This window comes from Tympanuchus pallidicinctus, unplaced genomic scaffold, assembly GCF_026119805.1.
Source record: "Tympanuchus pallidicinctus isolate F22 unplaced genomic scaffold, pur_lepc_1.0 scaffold23, whole genome shotgun sequence".
Classification (NCBI taxonomy): domain Eukaryota; kingdom Metazoa; phylum Chordata; class Aves; order Galliformes; family Phasianidae; genus Tympanuchus; species Tympanuchus pallidicinctus.
In genome coordinates this window covers 3,719,992-3,744,674 of record NW_026294740.1, presented here as the reverse complement: position 1 = coordinate 3,744,674, position 24,683 = coordinate 3,719,992, and the positions used below count along the sequence as shown (strand labels likewise).

Sequence of the window (24,683 nt, the reverse complement as noted above, 5' to 3'; positions counted from 1 at the left end):
TCAATGTAAGCATGAGGGATAGGGAAATCATGCGTTTGCACAACAGAAGACTGGAGCAGTTGTTAGGCTCCTTGTTGCGTGGGCCAACGTCCCTTAAGCAAGTAGTATGAGAAATGAAAGACTCAAAGAGCCATGGGCAACTACAGGTCCTCAGGGCAACAGGAGGTGCTGCAGCAATCACCATGCCTTGGTCTAATTTATTTATCCAGCACTACTGCAGTAAGAGCACTGGAAAAGAAAAGGATGACATAGACCTATTTCTCTAGGGAGGAAAGGGGTGGTTCATATTGGATATCTGGGACAATTTCTTCTCCAAAAGAGTGATGATGCAGTGGCACAGCTGCCCAGGGAGTGATGGAGTCCCCATTCCTGGTGGTGTTCCGGAACCATGGAGATGGGGCACTGAGGGATGGTCAGTGGGCATGGTGGGTTGGGTTGGGGATCTTACAGGTCTTCTCCAACATCAATGATTCGATGATTCTATTCTATGATTCTCTGTATCGCAGAAAGAACTCATCTTTATCCCTACAGCACTGGGGATCAGCGCCAGGGAGGCACCACCTCTATGAGAAGGCTGTGACACAGCTTTGCATAGGAATTCTCAGTGTGGGGAAAAATTATGCTGGGAAAAGGAATAAGAAAGTACTTTTATCAGATGTTTTTTATTAAAAAAACCCACCAAAACACAACATTTTCCCCACTGAGAAACAACTTTGCGGTTAATTTTAGGCTTATCTCATGAAATATTCAATGAACAAAGAAATGTGTTGGAAATACTTTGATTTTATTGAAATAAAATATTTAATTTGACCCAAAATGCTTTTTCAGTTTTATTGGATCTCCGAGACTGGTTTCATTTGAGAAATCAAACATTTCAGAGCTTTTCATGCAAACAGCAGATCTAAATCCAGCCCGGCTTCGATACCAACTTCTTCACCAAAGTGACTTTCAATGGCTTTTGTTGTCATAATTTTTCTCCTGCAAAGTGATAGCATTCATTAAAAGACAGGCAAACCAGGCTCACCCCAAAGAGGAAGCTGAATTACTTTGATGGGTCCTTTGAAAGAGCTGAGTGATGAGCACACTGGCAGCAATGCAGAGGTTTGGGCTGGGAGGAGAGGAGCCCAGAAGAAATGCAGAAATATGCGTATGAAGAAAAACAGAAACTTTCTGCTTTGATGAAAAAATCCAAGCATTTTGAAGTCTATGCACAAAGACTACAGCAAAATTTACTGCCAGTGACATGAGAAGGGGCAGCTAAGGAAAAATAAACTTCCAGCTGGAAAGACATGTTCGGCATCACAGAAAAGTCACATTTTTCTCAATAGAAAGAGGATGGGAAAAACCAGTTGAAAGGCTTCAAAATGTTTAATTCCAAACAGATTCTTGAGATACAGAGCTTTCAATCAGGAAACTGAAAAGCAAAAATATCCCATTTTTTCCTGGCTAGGACTAGGGCCATATTCACCATGGCTAGAAGCCATCACTGCGAAGGCCATAGGGAAACACGAAGAGCTGTTCTCATCCTACAGGACAGATGGGGACAGTGGCTTCACAGCACTGCTGGTCCCTACCTGACATGGCCATGACATGGCCATACATAAAAACACGCCACACCACTTCAGTTAATTCCCAGCAAAATCCTGTTTTGAATCACTTCAGTATCACTTGACAAAGAAACCGCTGGAGAAAGCTCTGAAGTCACCACGTATCGTCTTCCAGCACAGAGTTCTCCCATATACACACAGCTTGGAGGGAATCCATGTCCTCAGGCTTAAGCTAACTGCAAACCGAAACACAAAACCCCAGGCTCAGCCACCAAAGCCAGCTTGGACCAAACCAAAGGCTTCGGCTGGCGCAGCCCCTTCCCTCTGTGACTCGCTGGAATTTCAAATTATGATTTAACATCCCCATCTGGGCCAAGGACAGTACCGATATTATTATTATTGCTGTAGCTCAATCTTGAATGTTTTCCAGGGTGGCAAAGATTTCTCTCACTCAGTTTTATCGCTTAGTTCCTGCATTTTTCAGCTCTAATAAATAAGGTGACCAAGTCAAGGGCATATATCCGGATTTCTGAAGCTGCCATGTCATTGAAACCTACGAGATAATAACACGTATACTGGGGATAGCATGAGAACTGTTCCCCTTGGCTCTCCATTTCTTCATTCTTGGGCCTTTGATCCAACTTCTGAATTGGGTCCTGGATCCCAGAGCGAGAAGATGACAGGAGAATCTCAGCTCTCGTTCACTTAGAACCAAATTTCTAACCTTTGTGCTGCAGAGAAAGATAAGGCTTCAGACTTCAGGAAGAAAAAAATCAGTTGGGATGGTTTAGAAGAGATCCATTGGTGAAGTCCATAACTTGGAAGAGCCCCAGGGACACGAGGGCTGTGACCTCCTGCACTGGGCTCCAGCAGTGCTCTGTGCCAAAGCTTTTTCAGAAAGAAAAGCTGCCAGGAAAACCAGAATCCGTGACACAGAAAGGGACGGATCGCCCTCCAACACACAAAAAGAAATCAAAGCGAGTGCTTTGCATACAAGCCTTGCATTTGCAATTCTGATGCTCTAATAGGAAATGGCTCCCAGCTGGGGGAGGGGTAGACAGGAAATATTACAACTATGTTATTTTGTTACACTAATTACCAATAATGGCACATACTAGGGTACCAACCACAGTCAATTCATTTTGAAAGCTATATAATAATGTTTAGGATAAAGGAATTAATTTTTATAGCCACTGAAGCAGATTTACTTGTACTGTAATGCAGATTTATTACAAATTAAATTTCCTAACTCAAAGTTGGAGAGGCTCAGCAGGACCTGAGGGGACGTGCACCCTGTTGTATGAAGGAGCTTCTGCTGCTTCAGGGCTCGTGTCTGCGGGCCATTTGTTAGCACAAGGGTTTGGATGTACCCTACAGCATGAACACGAGCAGGCAAGAGAGCATGACCACACTGCCATTCAGACAACTGCTTGTGAAAGTTGTTATTATTATTTTTTTTTTTAATACATATTGTATTAGCTTGAAAAGGTAAAATTTCAGTGCTACAGGCTTTCTGTGTAAAAGAAATTCCATAAAAAATTCATAAAGTGGAAACTTTGAAGTAAAGCCAAGAAGATGCAGTCATTATTTTACAGAAATATTTCTGGTGTCAATCATTGACTATGGCACATTTCAGATCACTCAGGATTGGGATGTAAGTGGAACCAAAAGCAGAACTGGGCATGGATGAGGGAGCTGGACAGGGCAGGGAAGGGCCCTCATGCAGTCCCAATAGGAACATCACCATTCCTGATTGTCAATTCCATTTCTAGTTATGATGGTGATGGGTTGATGGTTGGACTAGATGATCTCAGTGGTCTTTTCCAACCAAAATGATTCTGTGATTCTAACACCAATATCCAATATGCTGAAATGTGGTTTTGTTATAATCAATACTTGTGATGGGTGACCACCAGGGTGCCTTTCAGGGTGCAGGACATGGGCTGGGCATGCTGCTCATCTACAGCTTGGGAAAGGGATCCCAGCTTGCCAGCTGAACACTTGGCATTATTATGCCCTTAAAGAAATAAAAGCTTGTTCAGCCCAAGCTTTGCAATAGCTTCAGTGCCAAGTGGCAGTGCAGCAGCTGAGAAGGGCGAGAGGGGTTCACAGCAGTGCTTACACATCAGCCCTGAACCAGCAGATGAATGAAGGCACCAAACAAAACCTGCCCAAGTTCCTCGGGAGGCACAGACAGAGCTGGAGCTGCTCCAAACCTGTCTCAGAGATAATCCCTATGCACAATGCTGCAGAGATCTGGAATGGTCCTGCTCACATGTTGGCTCTTAATGGCAGCCACAGAGATCCCATCACATTAAGCTTCATCATGGGAGAGGGATGCGGAGGGAGGAGAGTCATTAGCTCAGCTCAGGTGCCATGCAAGGAGGAGGGGGAGTGGTTTCCTGTGATAATACTGCACAGGCTGAGCTCCCACCAATACTTTCCTGTGCTCCAGGATAAATGAGACTTCCCTAATTCTTTCCCCACTGCAAATAAACAGACGGGGAGCCTACACCATGCAGCTTGTAGTGCCCTATTCATCACAGCATCCGACTATAGGTAGCAGTGATTACAGCTAATTATTGGCAATTACTGCCACTGAGCTGGTAGGTGTGTTTCCCCAATAACTTTCAGCAGCTCCCAAAGCTCTTTGAGGGCTTCTCCATGCGAGAAGGACTGCAGCGACTCCTCCTCTGCACAGCAGCCAGATTCTCCTCCCAGATCTCTCCCCACTGAGCATCATGGTGTCATCGGAGATAAAACAGGAAAAATACTCAGTCCCATGAGACCACGGCATCAGCGACACACCGACAGGTTGGTGGGACCCCTCCTGCCTGGAATGACTCTTTATGCCTTTTGCTCCTTCGATCAAGCCTGGATCCCCCCACCCCTTCTCCAGCATATCATGCAATTCATACAAAAACACAACAGAGGAGCGCATGTACAGCCGGCGCTTTCCCCGCATATAAAGTAACACGGCAGCGGGTGAGGGATGGATCCTTTGAGAAATTCGTATGCCAGCCTTCCCACTATAGTAATTTCATTCTGTCTTTGTAATTGTCTGATATTACATTGTTCCCTGCTGGAAGATTAATTAGCTAGTCTTACCCTCCAACACACCATCCCTCTGCAACCCTCAAGGAAGCTGGAGTGGTGCCAAGCCGTGTGGATTTGCTATTCGGGATAGCAGCTGCTACCGCCGCCACGAAAGCCTCCTTTTGTCCCTGAGTAGCAGTTGCTGTGCCAACTGACCCCCACGTCCCTGGCCCTCCCAAAGCCACTGCCGAAGGTCTGGCCAAGGTTCAGCAACGCGGGGTAAGGGTTGGAAGAGAAGGGTGGGGGGAGAAAAGAAAAAAAAATCACACAATCAGAGAAAATGCAAAAAAACAACAACAAAAAAAAGAAAACAACACATAAAACACACACAACTCTGACCGCCCCCCACACCCCAGCCCTTCACATGGCATAATTACTCACGCTTGTTAAGCATGGCTGCATTGCGTATGCGAGTCACGCGGGCCGGGCGCATGTTGGTGATGCTGCAGTGCTGGCTGGCAGTGGGAAGGGCACGGCGGCACCGCGGGGACACCAAGCCATGGGGGTCCCAACAGAGAGTCTGCAGCTTCTGTTCCTGTCCTTTCTCCCTCCCTTCCACCTTCCCCAGGCATGGGTTTGAGTGGATCTGCCTTAGCTCAATGGTGGCGCGCAGTGGATGAGGTTTGGATGTGTCCCCATCCAACAGTGGGGGGAAACTCCCTAAAAAATAGGGAGATGTCTCCATAGCCCAGTGCACATCACAGAGCCATGCTGCCATTGCATGCAGTCCTCCTTAAGTCATGTTGGTTCAGTATGCTATAGGACATATGCAGACACATTCGCCTGGTGCTCCATTTTGCCCCCAGAAGCACTAGGGTAGCTCACACATTCTGTTTTCCTGGCTGCTCTGCCCCAGCCCCGCTGCTCAGCCACCCTGGATACTTCCTTGGCCACCGTCCCTGTCAGGGCCACAGTGCAGGGCACCAAAGGTGCCTACAGGTTGTGCTTAAGGCACAAAAAGAAAGGAGATCTCTGTGTTGCACACAGAGGAAGCTGTGAGCACAGAGGGCTGCAGTCCACCTCCTGCTCTGAGATCCCCAGATCACAGTGGGGATGTGAGGCTTTCTCAGTACAGGCTCTGCACCAGCACATGGAAAACCAGCTTGGATTGAATTGTTATGGGGCTGCAGGGAACGGTCCCAAAATGTGCTGGGGGCTCATTGAGATCTGCAGGGAGGAGATGTGGGCACCTCAGCGCCCGCTTCACCAGCAGCCCCCCTCCCCGGGTGCTACGGAAACGGGAATTAAGTGATGATGAATGCGGTATTAATTAATTAAAAGAAAATGCGCACGAAGGGGGGCGGGGGTCCTGGTGCCAAGGAGGGGTCACCCTACCCCTCATTGCTCGTTGGCTTTGCTCAGCAGGAAGCATCGGGGCGAGTGGCAGCAGTGGGAGACGGGGACCTGGCAGGAACAGCTCCGTGCCGCCATCTTCTCTTGGCACAGAGACTGAATAGAAAATCGATTTTGCACACCCCGAAATGGCCGCTCGGGAGGGGTCAGCGGAGGAGCTCAGAGCAGATGGCACCGCGGGGACTCCGCTGCTTGGCTTTGAGGATGGAGGCTGTTCACACGTGTGATGAGCTACAACGTTCAGCTTAAATAAAATGATGAAGAAGGCAAAGCGCGGCGCATTGCTTTGATTTGCATTCTGCACCCACCTCTACCACGTGCCCATCGCCTCCTCCTATTGCAGGCACACGGACGCAGCAGTTCCAAATTCAATGGCTCTTCCAACTCACGCCATCCTTCCCTCTGCCATTGTGTTAAACCGTTCTTTTCTCCCACTGCAGTGATAATCCCCCATAGCTGAGCACCAGGGCAGTTCGTGGCTCTTCTCCCAACTCTCACTCAAGGTATGTTATTTATACATCTTTCAACGCTGACTTTTTCAACACTTTTTTTTCCTTTTCTTTAATTACTTGCATTTAAAATAAAAATGCCAACCTGTGTGAGTGAGTGCCCTCATTACAGTCCCAGTCCTCCGGCTAATTAATGCCTGTTAGCTTTGGCGTACACACTAGGATGCCTAAATCCAAAATACACAAGGCTGCCAAGTTACTTTGCAAACAATGCTTGCCTTGAAGAAACGTGTGAGTTGGGTAATGCAGCTGTGTGCAATCTGACAATAATCCTTGGTTTCAAGGTGTCTTCAGAGGGGGAAAGCTACAGCTTGGCCACCCCCAGGGAGATGGTTGGAAAACCAAAGAGCAAAGCAGAAGGAAAGTAAAGAGAAAGAAGGCATCTCCAGCAGAAGGGAGGCATTTCCAAAAGAAAAGAGGCATCTAAAAGAAAGAGAAGCACCTAAAGGTCTAAGGACTGCTTGTTTAGCAAGGTCACAAATAAAGGACAAAGGAACAAGCAGAGTGGGAAGGTTGGTTCAGTCCTGGCAGCATCCAAGAGTCAGCACTGCTGAAGGCTGCAGGTTTAAATCTGATTAAAAAAAGAAAAAGCCTTATGTAAACTTAATGCATAATTAACCTGAGAAAAGCACTCGCAGAAGATATCATTGAGGTTGTGAGAGCAGTAGAGCCACAAAAACAACTCTGTCGCTCTATGAAGAATGAGAACATTCCCAGTGAAATTATTTCAATGCTCATCTAATGAAAAGCGTGAAACCTGCTGCATCCCAACCAGGGTGGGTTGCAGGTTTCTTACATCTCTCTCCAGAGTTAAAAGTCCTTGCAAAGATGCCCTCAGGTTTCATCCTCCCGTAGCCCCCTGTGTAAGCCATGCATTTTCTGTGCTCCCCCCTTCATTTCACACCTTCCTCAGAGTCTCATGACACAGACATCGCCCAGACCCACCCATCTCCCCATGCTGTGTTTGGGTCCCAAGCTCCTGAAGCTCCTTCTGATGCCATTGGTAGAAAAAGCCAAGTCTCCCGTTTGCCAACGCCTGTAACTGAACCTCCCGCAGGCCCTGCCCTCCGCTCAGCTCCTGGCCTGCTTACAACCAGAGCAGCTGTTTCACATTTCCCAGTTTAAAACCTCACGTTACATCAATGTCCCTCTTGCCAAAAATCCAGCGAGAGGTCGGCCCTGCGATCCAGGTCAGATCCTGCCCCTCCTCCCAGCAGGATCCCGACCCAAATGTTTGAGGCTCCCTTTGGAGAAAGCTCTGCTCAGCACCCCAACACCTCACACACCGCATGTGTTTGGGGTTACTGCAACACCCAGCATGATCCCAGGGCTGTCTGCACACCCTGCAGAGCTCCAGTGCTCTGCCCTTGCTTGCAGCTTTGTTGCTCCCCATGCATGCATCACCAGGCTCTGCCAGCAGCACCGCAGGCGCTTGGCAGGGCAGTGCCAGCACTCCAAAACAATAACACATCGTTTCCAAATGCCTAATTTTACAGCTAATTTCATGGTATTTTGATGTTGTAAGCTTGAGATGCGTTTGCCGAAAGCGAGTATTTTAATGTGTGGCTATGAAGACCCCACGAGCAATAAGAACACTGTCACAGAGCTCCCATTAAATACAACTGCAATGCAGAGCGTGCTCAGGGCCGGGTGAGATCTCAGGGCCGGGCAAAATCCACCTATGAACAAAAAAAAAAAGGGGCAGAGAGCACAACGCAACACTTCTGCAGCTCACAGAGGCGCTGCCATTCACACTGTGCTTTTGCAACGTGCGTTAGCAGCGCTCACAAAGCCGTTGGCTGTGCAGAGGGTGGCCTCCATGCCAAACCCAACCTGCCCAGATCCCAGCACAGGGACTCACTGGGATCAAGGTCTTTCTCATTACTGTGCGCAGAGCCAGGAGGATGCTGCAGATATACTACGAGCACTTAGGAGGAAAAACATTACAGCGTCTAAAGGCACTTTAAATGATTTAGATACAAACTTGCCTGTAATAAGACATCTATTTTGGTTAATCTCTTAGTTGCAAATCTTGAAACTCTTGAACCTGCCTCAGGCTACTGTCAGCAGCACTTCATTTAACACTGCTTATTGGGAATAACTGCTATTTCCCACTGTAACCTCCAAACCTCTTAAAGTCTCTCTTATTGCTTTGCCCAAACACACTTGCCTTGAGGATACAGCAGGTTTCTCTCACCAAGAGCTGTTACACTGATCTGAACACGCTGAATCAGAGCAGACCGGGCTCAGAGCATCGTCCCCATAGTGTTTGGGGAGCAGCTCTCCTTTGAGTGCTCACTGGGGTTATGGGAGCTGTCTGATCACACATCACACACGCATTGCAGGCGGTGGGGATGTGCCTGGAGACAGCCTGACCTCGTCACTGTGCTTGGAACCCCTTGTGGGCTCAGCATCATGGCTGCAGGGCTCAGCATCACATCTGTAGGGCTCACACTTCGATCTCTTCTATGTTTCTCTTTGAAGAGGATCCAGAGTTGTGTGGGTGCACATCCAGTGCCTGGTGGACACCCAGATGTGATGACAAAGTGACCACACATTGGTCTCCCAGGTGAGCACATGTATGAGAATCCTCCAAGTACATCCTATAGACAGAGTACTTATAGCCATAGCATACGGCTTTCCAGACATGAATATGGGGAAATGGGTATCTCTGCAGCCCCTACAGCAAGTGCTGCAGGCACAGCCCTCTGCTTGGGGGAAAGGTAATAGAATGGCTTAGGTTGAAATGGACTTTAAAGATCGTCTACTTCCAACCCCCTGCCATGGGCTGGTTGCCCACACCAAGTCAGGCTGCCTTGAACCCTGTCTTGGGCACCTCCAGGGATGGGGCAGCCACATTCCTCTGGGCAAGTTTTGATCTGTGGTGGAGGATGTGAGGAAATGAGGAAAAGTAAAGGGAAATGCCAAAGAAAAGGGAAGGGGCTCACACAATGCACGCAGCAGCACCAGTTGCTGTTCCCAAGGCATGCAGCCTGCAGGCTGCAATGCTCAGAGCTGTGTCCTTGAGCCAATGCTGAGCCCCTCCTGTATCTGCATCCCTCCAGTCTGCTCCCGTCCTGGAGATGAGCCTTGGTCTGAGCTCAGGTTGGGAATTAAGCATCCATCAGACAGATTTCTCCCCTGCTAGATGGGATCCCTCCTGTTCCATGCAGATCTGGGGTGGCCCCAGGCCATGCTCTTTGGAGCTGGCCAGGAACCATATGGGTTTTCCATCTCTCTGCAGCAGTCCCACACCTTTTGCTGCTGAGGGTTTGGGGGACAGATACGTGCACAAAAGATGGTTTCAGTAGGTATAAGAAGAGGGAATTTGGCTCATTACTGCGTGCTGTGAGGTATGTCTTTAAGCTTCAGTAAACTTTTGGAGTCCCTGGGCAGCTGGTAATGTGCCTTTGATGGAAGCATGACTTTTGAAATGGCAGTTTTTAGCTTAGCTGGGTAATGTTAATGAGAAAATACTGTGGGCTGTGGGTGGAAGGCTCCTGAATCCCAGACGTTCGAAATGAATTATTCTGTTTTCCTAAATGAAGCAACGCAGCACAGTGGTGAGAATCAGGAGTTGGCAGCCAAACGTGGAGCAGGGAGCTGCAGCCTCAGACATGCCATGTGCAGGGAGCAAACCCTGCTGCTCCAGTTCTCAGAGCTGTGTGGGTTGGGGCAGTGCAGGTGGGGACGGATGGACAAATTCTCCCTTCTGTTGCAGCCAGAGGGCTGATCAAAGCCCCAGGCTGCTGACTGCAGCTCTGCAGTTCCTCAGCATTTAGAGCTCAGAAAGCCAACGCTGTGCCTGCTGCTGTACAGCACAGTGCACATCAAAAGGAGCTCCCACGAGGATGGGTCCCACGTGGCTGCGTGCAGGTTATGATGAGCACGAGGGGTTGGTGTAGGAGATACAGCCCTGATATCCATCAGCACTGTTTGCACTGTGCAGGTGGTGCAACTCGTGGGACAGTGAATCCTAAAGGCTGATCCTAAATGCCCATCCCCTGAGCAGTGCTGCTGGCTTCTGGGCTCCTAGACACAAGGTGCTGGTGATTACCCTCCAAGTAATTAGTTTTTAAATCAGGCAGACGGTTCAGGAACCACTCGCTATGAGCTGCTTTAATTATTGATGCTCCCTTTTATTCATATTATTTATAGCAGCTGGGCCGGGCGCGATGCTCGTGGGGCCAGGAGCAGCCCCAGCTCTTCCCTGGGTTTCCATCCCCTCTGGTTTCACCCCCAAACCCCCCAGTGCTCAGGGACTCCCCCTTTGCAGCAAAGCAAACAGGAGCGGGTGCCCATCACTGCGGTAATTAAACTCTCACTCATCTTCATTTCCTTCAGTTGCTGAAGTGAGGCCACTCAATAAGCCATTAGCACAAGGCTCTTTCTATCACTACAGCATCGTTAAGCACATGTACCCCAGAGACCACTGGGGACTGAAACGTGGTCACGTAGTGCCTCCCACTCCCCCCCAACGGCCCCTCGTGGGAGACTCAGGGAAATTTCACTGCATAAACCCTTCCTGAGCTGAGGTCTTGCAGGAGCCATCTCCACCTCCCCTTTCCTGCAGCAAGAACTCATTCCTGTCCAGCACCAGCACAGGGCACAGCATCTGCCCCAGAGCAGCCCCTGCCCCAACCCAAGAAAGCTGTAAAAAGCAGCACCAGCACAAGAGAAAAAAAATGCCGTAGGGGAAAAGCTGCTGCAGATGCTTTGCCAGAAGCAAAGCCCACGGCCCATGTTTGTAATTACAACTGTATGTTGATTTTCCCCCCCAAAGAGGTTGTGCTTGGGGTCTGGCTGTGGTTCCAGCAGCGAGGACCCATGGGGCAGCAGAACTGGGGGTGAGTGGTGCCTGAGCCAAAGCAACCACAAAATCACAGCACACTGCTTGGAAATCCCCTGAAAGGCATCAGGCTGGGCTTTGCAATGGGGCTGGGAGCCAACTGACAGCACACTGCTGGATGCCGTGCACAGAATCACAGAATCACAGAATGGTTTGGGTTGGAAGGGACCTTTAAGGACACCTAGTTCCAACCCCCTGCTACAGGCAGGGACGTCTCCCTTGGCAACCCAGGTACCAGTAGAAAACCAGGTCCCTGAAGATGCCCTGCACCCCACACGCCTGTAGGGAACCCAAACCCAACCCAAAGCAAGGTGCTTTCTGCCCTGTTGGTTTGCATGCAGCTCAGGCACCTTGGGGAGAAAAAATACAGCACACAAGTAGGATACCTACATGGGAGGTGCTGGCATGGGACCCCGCTGCAGTCCTATGGTGTTCAGGGGTCAGCAATGCATTGAGCCACCCCCCCAAAATGGGCACAGCCCCATTCAAAAGCCGGTTGGATCCATGCATTAAGTCCATCCCTGCCCCCAAGGAACAGCCAATTCCAAACAAGCCACCTCCCGTCTGCATTCAAAACATTTATTTTGGGAAATACATATTAAACACTATTATTTATACAAATTAAAAAAAAAAAAAAAAAAAAAAAAAAAAAAAAAAAGACTAAATTTCTTGTAATGCTTATAACCCCCGAAAGGCCATTGTAATACATCTGGATGAAGTTCGTTTTTTTTATTATTGTATTTTCATTTCCTTCCCCCCCAAAAGAAAGAGAAAGATCCCAGGTTATAAGGGAGATAGCAGCGTGCCTCGCCTGGCCCAGCTTGAGAGATCGACTGGAGAGAAAAGAATTTAAGATGACATTTGCAGAAGTGCCTCGCGCAGGAGATTTTCTCCCCTTGAAGTCTTTGTAACAATTGAAATGCACCTTTTTTTTTTTCAGTAAATACATTTTGTTTTTGCTAAAATATAGCAAGTCAGTATGTAAATGGTTGTGCTTCCTCAGCAGCTCAGCGAGTGCTGCTGCAGAGGGGGAAATGTGAGCTATGGGGAGGGCACGTCCTCCTTGCACTGCACCCCAGGGTGTGCAGGAGCACCTCCTAACCTTTCACTGAGTATGTGGGCATCCTGAGCAGGGTGAGAGCTGCCTCTGCTCCTCTGCCCCACAGAGAATGCAGGGTGGGCCACGCTGCCATTATTACACGCCAAAAAAAAAGGGCCATTTGCATGAGGTTTCATCCCATAGAGGAGAGCAGAGATGGATGGAACTGACAGCGGGAGAGGGGCAGGGGGATGCGGGGCTCCTGGGCCACGCAGTGTTCCCCAGCAGAACCCACACAAGGTCCTTCTTCCTGCAGGTCCACAGAAACACAAAGTGTGGGGCAGAGCCATAGGGCCAGGCTGCTCTCATGCATGTGGGCATGCAGGGCTCAGGCGGTGTGGGCACAGCCCTGTGCACAGGGCCATTCACATGGAGGAGTGCGTTACGGAGACATCACACACGGGATGCAAAGGAGTATGCATAGAAAAATAACACCCAACAGCCTCCTCTGACTTAGGGAAAAGCCCACTATGACAAAGGTCAGACAGGACAAACCTCCACTTCCCAGCACCGCTTTGCAGAGACATTCCACTCTCAGCCCCTTCAAACACACTCTGAGCTGTCCATGGAATAAAACACCCTACAGATGGAAAACAAATACATGCGGGTCCACAGGAACCCAGTCATACCTATGGGCCAAGCCACGAGTGAGAGGGACGAGGAGTCTCTGCAAAGCACTGCAAGCATTTTCCGGACACAACCCCCCGCCCCCATTCTGCACTATTGCAAGGTAACAGTCCTAAAGGCACTTTTCCCAGAGCCGGGCTGCTGCAAGGCGAGGTAACGCCCCAATGCTCCCAGCTTATTGCATGTAGGCAGGGAAGAGGGGCAGGGTCAGGGCTGGTGCTGCAGGGCTGCTGAGGAGGAGGCAGGAGACAAGGATGGCACTGTCTTGCTGTCTTCACACCATCGTACCTTGCTTTGCTTCTGGAGGGTACAATGACACAGAGCAGCCCTTGCCTCCAATGGACGGAGAGGAAAAATGGCACAGACGTGGGACAGAGGTACTCAGCCTTTGGCAAACTGCCCTGGGTGCACGGCCACAGAGATGGCAGGACACTCAACTGCACCCTGAGACCCCGCAGCCCCTGCTGCCCTACAGCCCAAATCCATACAGCCCTATGGCAGGAGGATCCTCCATCCCCTCCCAGGGCTGGGGAGCAACGGGGGACGGGAACTCACCCCTCCTCTGTACAACATACGGCATCTGGTTATTTGGTCAGTTAACATTGGTGGGGGGTTTTGGGGGAAGAGGGACAGTGGCAGAGGATTTATATAAAAATAAAGGGAGAAGGGGGGTAGAAATAGCGAGCGTGAGCGAGCAAGGTCCTGGCTACACAGCGAGACGGTTACATTTCGTTAGCCACCAGCTCTTTGTCGGTCACGCCGTTGGAGAGCGAGCTCTGGCCCTCGTTCAGCCTCTTCACCCTGTAGGCTTCGAAGTGGATATTGCTGGTAATATCCTTTATGTTTTGCATGTGTGTCCTATGGGAAACAGAAACACGGGGTGGTCACATCTCATATAGGGCATAACACCCACTGTGCCAACCCTGGCTGCCACCTCACCTTTTGCTTTCCTGCCCTCTCTCCAGTCTTGTCCCCACTTACACCCCTGGTTAATGGTACATCTTTAGGATGCAGGAGGGAAGCAAAGGCAGTTATGGGCAGCTGGGTCCAGAAGCCCCCTGCAGCCACATCCCACGGCATGGGGCCATCCCACCGAGGGCTGGGAGGGAAGCACGGAGGGATGGAGGAGCAAAGCAAAGCAGGGCTGCATCTGGTGGGCTCAGCTCTGCCCTTTGGATGCCAACTGGTGACCAAAGCTATGGGACTCGGCGCAGTCCTACCAACCTGATGAGGAGGTCCCGCAGGTAGGCGAACTCACAGTGTGTCGTGTTCTCCACTGGGAGGGAGAGAGAGAAACCCATCAGTGCACAGCCATGGCATGAATGTGGCAGCTGCCTGGGGCAGGAGGGTGTGATGGGGCTTCACCAGCATGTGGGGAATGGGGACAGAGACCTAGTCCAAGGGTAGAGTGCTTGCAAGAGGGAGGGGGGAAAAGCAAATGGTGTTGCACCAGCACAATGAACACAACAGCTCTCAGTTTACCAGGCAGTTGAATTTAGAGCATCAACTCCCTTTTTTCATTGTTTTTCCATGCAAACCTTGAAGAGAACTCAGAAATGGCAGGACAACAAGTAACACTGCTCTGCAAGGTGCCCATGCCCTCGTGTGGCATCTGCCTTCTGCATGGGAGACCCACGCTCGACCACTCCAAAACCCATTAAACTCAGAGCTTCCAAGGATAGAGCACAAGAGGGCAGCAGAGATTTAAAATACACCAATTTTTCTGGCAGCTCTGCTAAGCAATCCCTCAACACAGGAATCCTATAAAAAAGAATCATAAATGAGAGCATTCTCTGAAATAAAAGGGAGGAAGGCAGAAGGGTGGCATTGGAGATGTGTCAGCTGGCTGCCAGAAGGCAGGAGCAGGGAAATGTGATGATGGATTGGAGCCAGGAGCCTTCAAACTATAATTTAAAATGGGAGAGGGGAAAAAAAAAAGGATGGGATGAAGATGGAAGAATGATGAGATCCCACTGCTAAATGCATGGAGGATTCACAGAATCATTATCATAGAATTATTAAGGTTGGAAAAGACTAAGATCATCCAGTCCAACCATAAGGAAGGACCTTATCACCTGTCAAGGCAGGAGATGGGCTCAGGAGGGAGGGAAGCAAGGACAAGCTACCTTCAATGGTGCCCCATTTGGTCTTCCTTCCAAGGATTCTCCTTCCATTAACCTGGTATTCCTGGTCACTGCCCACCACTGCAAATGGGATCATTTCCTGAAGGCAGACAAACGCAAGGTTACGTTTTCCTTCTGAAAAAACAGTCAGGAAACCAGGCTGCTCAGCAAAGTCCTGAGCCATGCTGCTTTCCTTTTTTGCAAGAGGATCCCTGGGCATCATGGTAACATGGAGCTGCATACCCTCAGCCACAGACATCCAGCTGCAATGCCATGCACTCACCCTGAATTTCTCATTCACGAGCCGATCTTCAGAATCTTCATCAAACTCCTTCTGAGGGTACACATCAATCCCATTGGCAAGGAGATCAGCCGTGATCTGGGAGGGGAAGAGTAGAGCATGAAAAGACATGAAAGCTCGGGCAAAGGAGCTGCTCCCATCCCATCCCATCCCATCCCATCCCATCCCATCCCATCCCATCCCATCCCATCCCATCCCATCCCATCCTATCCCATCCCATCCCATCCCATCCCATCCCATCCCAACCCATCGGCTCAGCTCATACCAAGTCACAGCAATGCCCAGCAGTCAAACACTGATATTTTGGCTGGTTCTCCAGACCCAGCAATTGCCTCTGTGCCCTACAGCCCTCAGCCATCCCCTGCACTACACCAGGATATTTGGGCCATGTGCAGTTCCGTATGCACGCAGAGGAAAGCACGCATGCTGCTCCTGTGCACTCAGACAGTCCCTCCTCAGCTCCCCACCAACAGAATCAAGGGGATTTCATGCCTTGCTTCCCCACAGATGTGGCCCAGCTGAGCTGAGCAGACGCACACATTTGTGCCCAGTTGCTGCTGAGCGCATGGTGCCGCCCAGGAAGGCTTTTACAGCCTCTACATGCACCACCGTCAGCATCCCAAAATACAACAAACCAGCCTGAAAATAACAACAGCAGCAACAAAGGAGGCAGGAGAAACTGGCCCCGAGGCCACGAGCTCAGAACTTATCCCGCACTGACAAAATTCCAAGAGAAACACAAGGAAGAGTGAAGGCCGTTCCCTGCGCACCGGATCGCTCAGCGCTTCGGCTAAGGAATGCTGGGCTGGCAGCCCAGTGCTCAGCTCCCAACCTGCGCAGCCTCCTGGCCCCTCACCCGCTGCTTGAAGTAGTCCCTCTCCTCCAGTGTCAGCGTGTCGGCTTTGGCGATCACGGGGACGATGTTGACCACTTTGCTCAGGCGTTTCATGAACTCGATGTCCAGCGGTCGGAGCCTGAAAAACACAGTGGAGGGATGAGGGACTCAACATGGGGCCATGCAAACTCCCAGCAGAGAGAAAAAGTTTCTACGGTGGAAGTGTCAGAAGAGCAAAGTCGAAGTATTGCATCACCTCAGCACTCCTTGGGAAATGCATCCCTCATGGGTGTGTAATTGGTGCCACGCAGGCACCCGGCCCTGACCCTGCCTCTGCTCCTCACTCCTCCCAGGAGATGTTCTTATCACTGGGGGTTGGATGCAGCTGTACAGCTCAGGGACACCTCTGTTTGCTCTGGGACAAATGCCACAGCTTGATCTCACGAGGTACAATAGAATCATCTAATCGTTAAGGTTGGAAATGACCTCTCAGAGCACCATGTCCAACCCCAGTCCACCTCCACCATGCCCACTGACCACATCTCTCAGTGCCACATCACCACAGTTCTTGAACACCTCCAGGGACAGTGACTCCACCAGCTCCCTGGGCAGCTGTGCCACTGCATCACCTCTCTTTCTGAGAGGAAATTCTTCCTGACATCCAACCTGAATTTCCCCTGGTGAAACTTGAGGCCATCACCTCTCATCCTACCACAGCTACCTGGGAGCAGAGGCCAACCCCCACCTCACCACAACCTCCTGTCAGGGAGTTGTAGAGAGCAGAGAGGTTTCCCCTGAGCCTCTTCTTTTCCAGGTTGAACCAGCCCAGTTCCCTCAGCTGCTGCCCATAGGAAATGTGCTCCACACCGTTCACAGCTCTGCTGCCCTTCTCTGGATGTGCTCTGGCTCCTCAATGTCTTTCCAGCACCTGACCTCAGCAGCAGCAAGACATCCCAATGCTCACATCCTCACAGCCCCATGGTGACACAGCCTCAGCCTGGCAGGCCTTGCTGAAGCCCTGTTCCACAGACCAGAGGCCCACATAACCAGGAACCCACAAGAGCAGGATGGAGCCCTGTGTGGGGCAACATGGAGCCAAGCCAAGCACCCAGAGATAGGGAGAACACTGTCAAGACAGCAGCTACTGCCAACACACCCAAACAAGTATCTGTGAGCCCTACGAAGGGCTCAGAACCCTCCAATGCCCCTGCATGGCTCCTGCAAACCCAGCAAAAGCCTTGCAAGCACGCAGGGAAAGAAACCGATGATGCCCTACCTCCACCCCTCGAGGCCACCCAGCAGCATCACACAGTCCATAGAGAGCTGCTCAGCTGCACCATGCCACTCCTGTGATCCTAAAACCACAGCTCAGGGCTGCCCTCATGCATAGATCCCAGCTGCACCCTGCCCAAACCCCTTCTCCTCCCAGGAAGGTCTGGTCACACCCTGCATGGAGCTGCTCCCCAACCCCAACACAGCTCAGTACCAGCAGTGTGAATACAAACCAGTTCCCAGCATAAGCTCAGGAGCCACAGATCACTATGGGCCCCAGAAAAGAAAAGAGTTTGGCTATTTTGAAAAAAAAAAAGAAAGGAAGAAAGAAAAAAACACAAGGAAACCCCCATGGACACATCTAAGCAGACTGCTGCTGGCAAACATTGTTTGGAGCTCTGCATAATGTATTTCCCAGACCTCCAAGGAAGCAATGCGCTTACGTTCCTTTCCCAGCAGAATGCTTTCCCCTCCTTTCTCTTTGCTGTTTTTCAAACAGTTTTTCCCCTTTAAAAGCCTCTTCCCCACTGAGGCTGCGTTCCTGCCTCTTTCATCAGAGCACAGCCTGGATGCGCACGCAGCCGATGGATTCACAGCCCACCAGACGTGTGAGATTCAGCCCAGCAGACCACTCAGCCCTCCCCGGTACCAGATGAGGAGCTGAGGCTGTTCCCAAGGCACAGCTCACACGCAGAGCAGTGATGCTAAATGGAAGCAGAGGGGACAGCTGTGGCACCATGGGGCAGCTCCCAGGACGCAGTAGAGCAAAGTTCCCCAGTGTTTCCTCTGTGCACATCACATCCATGGGCTGAGCTGCTGCAAACCCCCCCAGCCACAATTTTTAGGGAACACTCAAACCTCAAATATTTAAAAGCAAGTGATGCTGGAAGTCACTGTTACTCATCTGAAGACAACAAAGGAGAATGAAGGGCTTAAGGGGGTGATGAAAGAAGAGAACCTGATTTGAACATCTACTAATTAATGCTGCACAGGCCCACGAAGACAAGGGCAAGGTCACGATGGGGCAAGCCCAGATCTAATTCCTGCCAAACTCCTGCTGCACAGCACCACCCAGCAATGCTGGCTGTCCCCCACCCCCTCTTGCTACGGTGCCGGAGACAGCAGAGTGCCTCTAAATACCTTTATGGTAAAAACAACCCACTGAGAGCCGCAGCCATTTCCTTTCTGTTGTGCCCCAGATCAAACCACCAGCAGGAAGCTGAGCTGTGCATGTAGCCATCCCACAGCACCCAGCACCCCGATGAGGGGCCCAGTCGTGGCTGCAGGGTGTCTATCTCTCAACACGTGGCTCTGGTACACACACAGAGCAGGGCTGCTGGGGCTGGGCAGTGGTTCAGAGCTACGTTTCCAAGCCGGGTGGTGCTTCACAGGGGTCACAGCTGAGAAATTTATTGGGTGGCAAAGATTGCGGCTTGTGCGGCTGCAGCCAGAAGCTCTGCCAGCAGGTTACTTAGCCTGTGCTAACATGGTTTTACGGGAGTGTTACAAGAAGGACAGGGTGTGTGCGAGCTAGATGGGTTGCAAATCCTGCCCTGACCTCCCTAGGAAGGGAAAATTCTCCCTGGATTAACCCTTGAGCAGAATGGTAGGAGGCATGAGCCTGTGCTAAGCGTGGTGTGAGCCCCTGCACTGCACACTGAGCACAGAGCCCTGATGCCAGCGCTGCAGCGTGGGCACAGTGGGGTACCAGGCACCACAACTTGGACTTCAAAGGGGAGCAGAAGGGAAACCCAATGCTTGCTCATTGCTTTCTCCAAAAGCTTATTTCCCACAGCCTTCTTGCACTCCATGGGGTTTGCCCCCCTTTCTGCAGGCAACAGCTTCAATCGCTCTCAGCCTTGCTGTCCCCAGGCAGGAGGGGATGTGAGCCGATGCTGGGGGTGGCACAGGGCAGGGCTGTTAGCACCGCAGCAAGGGCTGTGCACAGCTCAGCAACACCATCCTCCAACGGCCGGGCTAGCTGATATTGGAAACACATGTTTGCTGGAGAGAAAGAAGAAAGGCAGCTGAACTTCCAGCAATTATTGCTAGCCAGCAGTGAGAGAAACCAGAACACGCCGAGGGGCTCCGGCAGGGGACGGGGTGAAGCAAGCTCCACGGGGTGCTGCATGGGAAGCAGAGCCCACAGCAGCCCCAAATCTCCCATCCACATCTGCTGCATGCTGTGCTCCCATGTTCACAGATGTGCAAGGGTTAAAATGCCCAAAGTGATGAGAAAAAGACAAAGCACAGCTCATGCTGCAATACCCCGACCCAGTTTGCTAATAGGTCCAAAGATGAGCAGCACCCACAGCCAAATGGCCCAACACATCATCCCCTCCTACATTTCCACTTCATCAGGGTGTAAAGGAAGAGTCCAAGCCCAGAGGGAGGCTCCTGCTCCCTCTCAGAGGCTGTGAGGTCCCTGCACACGCTGTGCCTATTATACAAGAAGAGCATAGCTGCCCCATGCAGTCATTGTATTCCACTGAAAAGTGCATTTTTTGTCTGCCCACCAACAGAAGCAAAACAAAACCTTTTTTTTCTTTTTCTGTTGGAATACATCTCTCCGTGATGAAGAGGAAAAGGCTGACATGAATATAGTGCTGGTGGTTTGAGTTTACTTCTGAAATCAGACACAAAAATTCCCCATGCAGACAAAGCCAGAAGTGGAAGGAATTGACTCAAATCAAAAGGAAGCCCGGGTCTCACTTCATGCTGAGACACTTCGAGTTGTGGCTTTCAGAACACCACAAGTGCCCCAGATTCTCAGTAAAGGCTCTGTGTCTTTAAAACAGAAAAGCAGGAGTTGGAGATGGAGCCCTTTGATGCTGTTATTTGAGAAGTGCCAGAGACAGGAGAGCTCTGCACAGAGTAAACTGCATCCCATGTGCAGACTAATCAAACAACCACAGAATGCCCTAAAAGGGTTATGATGTTGGCTCCCTCGGTAAGGCAGCACTTACAAAGGTGGGGGAGCAGAAAAGCAAGTTCTCCTGTTTGCAGAGGCAATCATCCCATCCAAAAGCTCGCTGCCTGATGCCCACCCTCAGCTGAGCAAAGGTGATCAAAGCAAACCTGAATGAAAGCTTTCATGGCCTCGGGAGAACACACCCCATCCTCCTTGGCTAAAGCAACTCCAGGTGCTCATGGATGACTCTGAGCTCCTCCAAACCCTTTGTCAGACCTCCATCTTTGGGGATGGGCTGCCCTAAGCACTTGAGACGTGGGACCAGAGGCACAGAGGGGAGCACAGAGGGGCTGGAGCCCAGGGGTGTGTACGTACGAGTGGCCGGTGGCGGGGATGAAGTATATACAGCAGTGCACCCTGGTGTCAGGGATCCTCTTCTTGCGGTTGATGTTGATCTCCTCCTGCAGGTACTTCTCATACTGGTCGTTGATGAACTTCATGATGGGCTGCCAGCTGCAGAGGCACAGACAGGTGAGGTTGGGGTGTGAGAGGGACCCTGAGCCCTCCTGCTTCCTGAAAGCACCATCTATAAGGAGAGGGAGCGCAGGACAGCAGAGGTGTCCAAAAAGCCTCCATCCTCCCCATTCTAGTGGCACCACACAGGGACTCAGGCACTCTGCATGCACACAACTCTGCCCAGCCAGCACCACATCCCACACAGACCCCAGCTGTCCCAAGGACATGTGGCAGGGCTCTGGGCCACATGAGCAGGGTCTGGGGACCGGCTGTGCTGGCATACAGCTGCTCCTGGCACCAAACAAAGCCTGTTTCATGCCACAATCAGCAGGATGTTTATGGGTCCACTTCGGTGCCAGGGAGCACCCACTCTGCTCTGCTCTTCATAGGGCACGGGGAGCACAGAACCACAGCCCAGCCCCCAGCACCAAAGCAGGGTGCCCCAGCATCAGGTGCCTTCTCCCTGAAGCAGCCTCGTGCCCAGGCAGCTCACCAGTTCTCGTTGTTGATGTGGTCTCCAAAGCCAGGGGTGTCAATGACCGTCAGCTTCATGCGAACCCCTTTCTCTTCAATCTCTGAAATGGAGAGGAAAGCGGACAGGGTGAGCCAAGCATGCTCAGCTTCCTGTTACAGCTTCCAGCAGGCACAAACCAGCCCTCCGAGGGGATGCAGCACTGCATTTGCCCTGTATGCAGTCCCCCCAGCTGCCACCTTGCTTGTTCCCTTCTATCATAATTAAGTCAGTGCTGGAGGATAAGAGGAAAAGATGTGCTTTCCCAGCTCACTGAGCATCTCTGGATGCTCCACACCCTTTTGGGCAGATGAGAGCAGAGATTCAGCAGGACGCAAGACACAGTAGGACCGAAAGCCAAAGCACCAGCTGGGATATGTGGAGCCTCACCATGAGTGATGGATTTGATCTCAATGGTCTTGGGGATCCGCTCTTCAGAAGTTGGCTGTACAGATTTCCGGCTGATTTTGGATTTGAAGAGGGTGTTGATTAATGTGGATTTCCCCAAGCCGCTCTGACCTGGAAAGCAGCAGGACAAACCATCGTCAGCACTCTGACATTTCCGGGTTATTTTTGCAGGGGACAGCAGACGAGAAGCTGCCAGGACACAGCCTGCACAGAGCTTGTGACAGGGCAGTGTTACTGGGGCAAAGCACTTCCTTGCACCGCTGTGTGTAGGGGAAAGCAGGGGGAGGACAGCAGTGTGGTCACATACAAAGGAGCTCCTTCCTCTGCACGTGGCTTCTTGAACCACCACACACTCCCACATCCTCCCCCAGCAGCTCTGTGAGCCTTTAGCAGGACTGGAATCCCAGCAGTAGCAACGCCAACACCTCAGGCTTCTGCATCCACTGTGAGCTGCAAGGCAGTACAGCACAGCACACACTGCTCACCAGCAGCCAACACCACTGGGTTGCAGAGAGGACATGTGATAGTCTGGTCCAGGCGCTCCTGCACCAGCTTCAGCCAAGCACCCCTGGGCCTCCCATGGGCACAGCTCCTCCTGCACCCCTCCCCATGTCTGTAGGGAGGGATGCAGCTCAGTTTATTCATGCTGCTATGAAATCCCCAGCCTATAAACAGCTCTCTGGAGCCTGCCAAGGGAGGAACAATGTTTTCCAGCCACGCTACAGCAAAGGTTTCCCTACCACACACAGAGTGCTGCCAAAGCAGAGCCCTTTTGATGAGCCCCCGGCATCTGCTGGGAGTGCAGGGGGAAGCCTGGAGCCACTCAGCTAGGTTCACACAGAAAAACGTCACAAGAACCTGCACCAACTGGTTCTGAAGTGAGAGTGTTTGCAGTGACCTCCCAGCCCACATCCCAGGCTGCCCTGAGAAGCTGTGGGTGTCTCATCCCTGGAGGTGCTCAAGCCACATTGGGTCAAGCAATTCTGCTCATGCTATGAGGGTTTGAGACTAGATGATCTTTGAGGTCACACTATCACAGAAACACAGATAGGAATTGAAAGGGACCGTTGGGGACCATCTAATTCAACCCCCTGCTAAAGCAAGTTCTCTAAAGTAGGTTGCAAACAACCCAACAGTACGTCCCTTGCAACCAAGCCGTTCTATGATTCTTTCTATGATTCTGTGTTTTGCTGCCAAACCAGTGCAGGGCTGTCACTCTCTGCAAGGCTATAGAAACACCTGACGCCTCTGAGGTGCACCCAGGGGGAGTGATGCACCCCAACACAGCACTGGGATCCTGGCAATTGCTAGGCTGTGTCCCATCCTGGCCATAATGACTGCTGAATGTGACCAGCACTTTGCAAACAGCACTCTTCCGTGTCAGAGACAGCGACATGGAGCTGAACTGCTGTTCCCAAGGGGTGGACAGAAAGGACAAACATTGTCACAGAATAAAACAAACAGCCCGTGGAGCACGCTGCAGGCAGCTGGCCCGCAGGGAGCACTCACCCACAACCATGATGTTGAACTCGAAGCCTTGCTTCATGGCTTTCCGTCTCATCTGCTCCAGGATGGCATCGATCCCCACGTAGCCAAAGTCTGCAGCTGGTCTGTCCGGCCGTGCCGGTGCCGCCTGCTTGGGGCCAGCATCACGCACAGCGTCCGTCATGCCGGGCACAGGGCTGGGAATGGCCTCTGGACCTGGGGGGCAAAGGGAGAATGGTCAGAAGGGCATTTTGGGGGCTGAGAGTGCAGCGCGCAGCATCTTTGCCTGGAATCACCTCGAATTTGGGCTTGCATTTCTTAACCTACTGCACGCACTTCAATCCCTGCCCACATTACCAAGCCTATGAAGCACAGCACAAGGATGCAGCCCAACTCTCTGGAACCTGCTCCACGGGCAGAGCCCTGCCAGGTCCCACCAGATCCCAGTGCAATGCTTTGAGCCAAACCCAGCACTGAGGAAGCCCTCAGCACAAGTGCAGAGCCAGCCCACTGACAGGTGGAGAACAACACATCCATATCTAAATGGGTCGCACCAGAGAGCACCCACACAGTAACAGGGCTGTCACAGTACTGCTCTAGTTCTTTTGTTATCTGTCACAGGAAAAGCAAAGCCTTCGACTTGCCCAAAAAGCAGGGCACTTAGCTCAGTGCAGAGCATGCACATTACCAAAGCACATCAGCACCGCACTGCAAAGAAGGCATATGTCTCTGGAAGATGACAGAGAAACAAATATAAATCCATAGTCTCATTTAACATCCTCATACAAAAAGTCAGAGCCCATCTCCTCTGGGATCCACAGATGGGAAGCAGAACCACCAGGAAGGCACTACGAGGTGATGCATCCCCAGCACAAAGTGTGCACAAGCAGGATGAGCACCCATATCCCTGCATCCGAGCCAAATTGATTTACTTTCTTTAAGCTTTTTGCAAAGGTCCTCATCCTCACTCATTAAAACAGGAATAGGGACCTCAGCTTCTATCCTCACGTAGGCCTCAGCCCACTGTTATTTCTGGCTCTGATGAGGAGCTGCATGCTTTCCTCTGCAGCTGGGACAGAGGGGCTTCCTCCAAACCAACCCCCAGCCCTTTGGGGCAGTAGTATTCATGTCTTGCAAGCACTCCACTCCTTTAACACTAAGCATGAATAAAAAATAAAAACAAACCCAACACCAATCGCCAACACTACTGTGCTCTGAGCACTTTTTTTCCACCTACAGCC

The 24,683-nt window shown here is 51.1% G+C and overlaps 1 protein-coding gene across 5 annotated transcripts in view; it reads right to left on the bottom strand.

Annotated features, from left to right (window-relative positions):
* Positions 1-11,919: 11,919 nt before the first annotated feature.
* The window catches only part of SEPTIN9 (septin 9), a 95,121-nt gene continuing 82,357 nt past the window's right edge, over positions 11,920-24,683 (bottom strand). For all 5 annotated transcript variants that reach the window (XM_052687715.1, XM_052687717.1, XM_052687719.1 and 2 more), the window contains 9 exons: positions 23,467-23,658; positions 21,940-22,068; positions 21,532-21,613; positions 20,898-21,035; positions 16,361-16,478; positions 15,487-15,582; positions 15,207-15,303; positions 14,305-14,356; positions 11,920-13,938 (listed from right to left, as the gene is read on the bottom strand). In XM_052687715.1, coding sequence (XP_052543675.1) covers positions 13,803-13,938; positions 14,305-14,356; positions 15,207-15,303; positions 15,487-15,582; positions 16,361-16,478; positions 20,898-21,035; positions 21,532-21,613; positions 21,940-22,068; positions 23,467-23,658 — 1,040 coding nt within the window. In that variant the 3' untranslated portion in view covers positions 11,920-13,802. The remainder of the gene's footprint in view (positions 13,939-14,304; positions 14,357-15,206; positions 15,304-15,486; positions 15,583-16,360; positions 16,479-20,897; positions 21,036-21,531; positions 21,614-21,939; positions 22,069-23,466; positions 23,659-24,683) is intronic.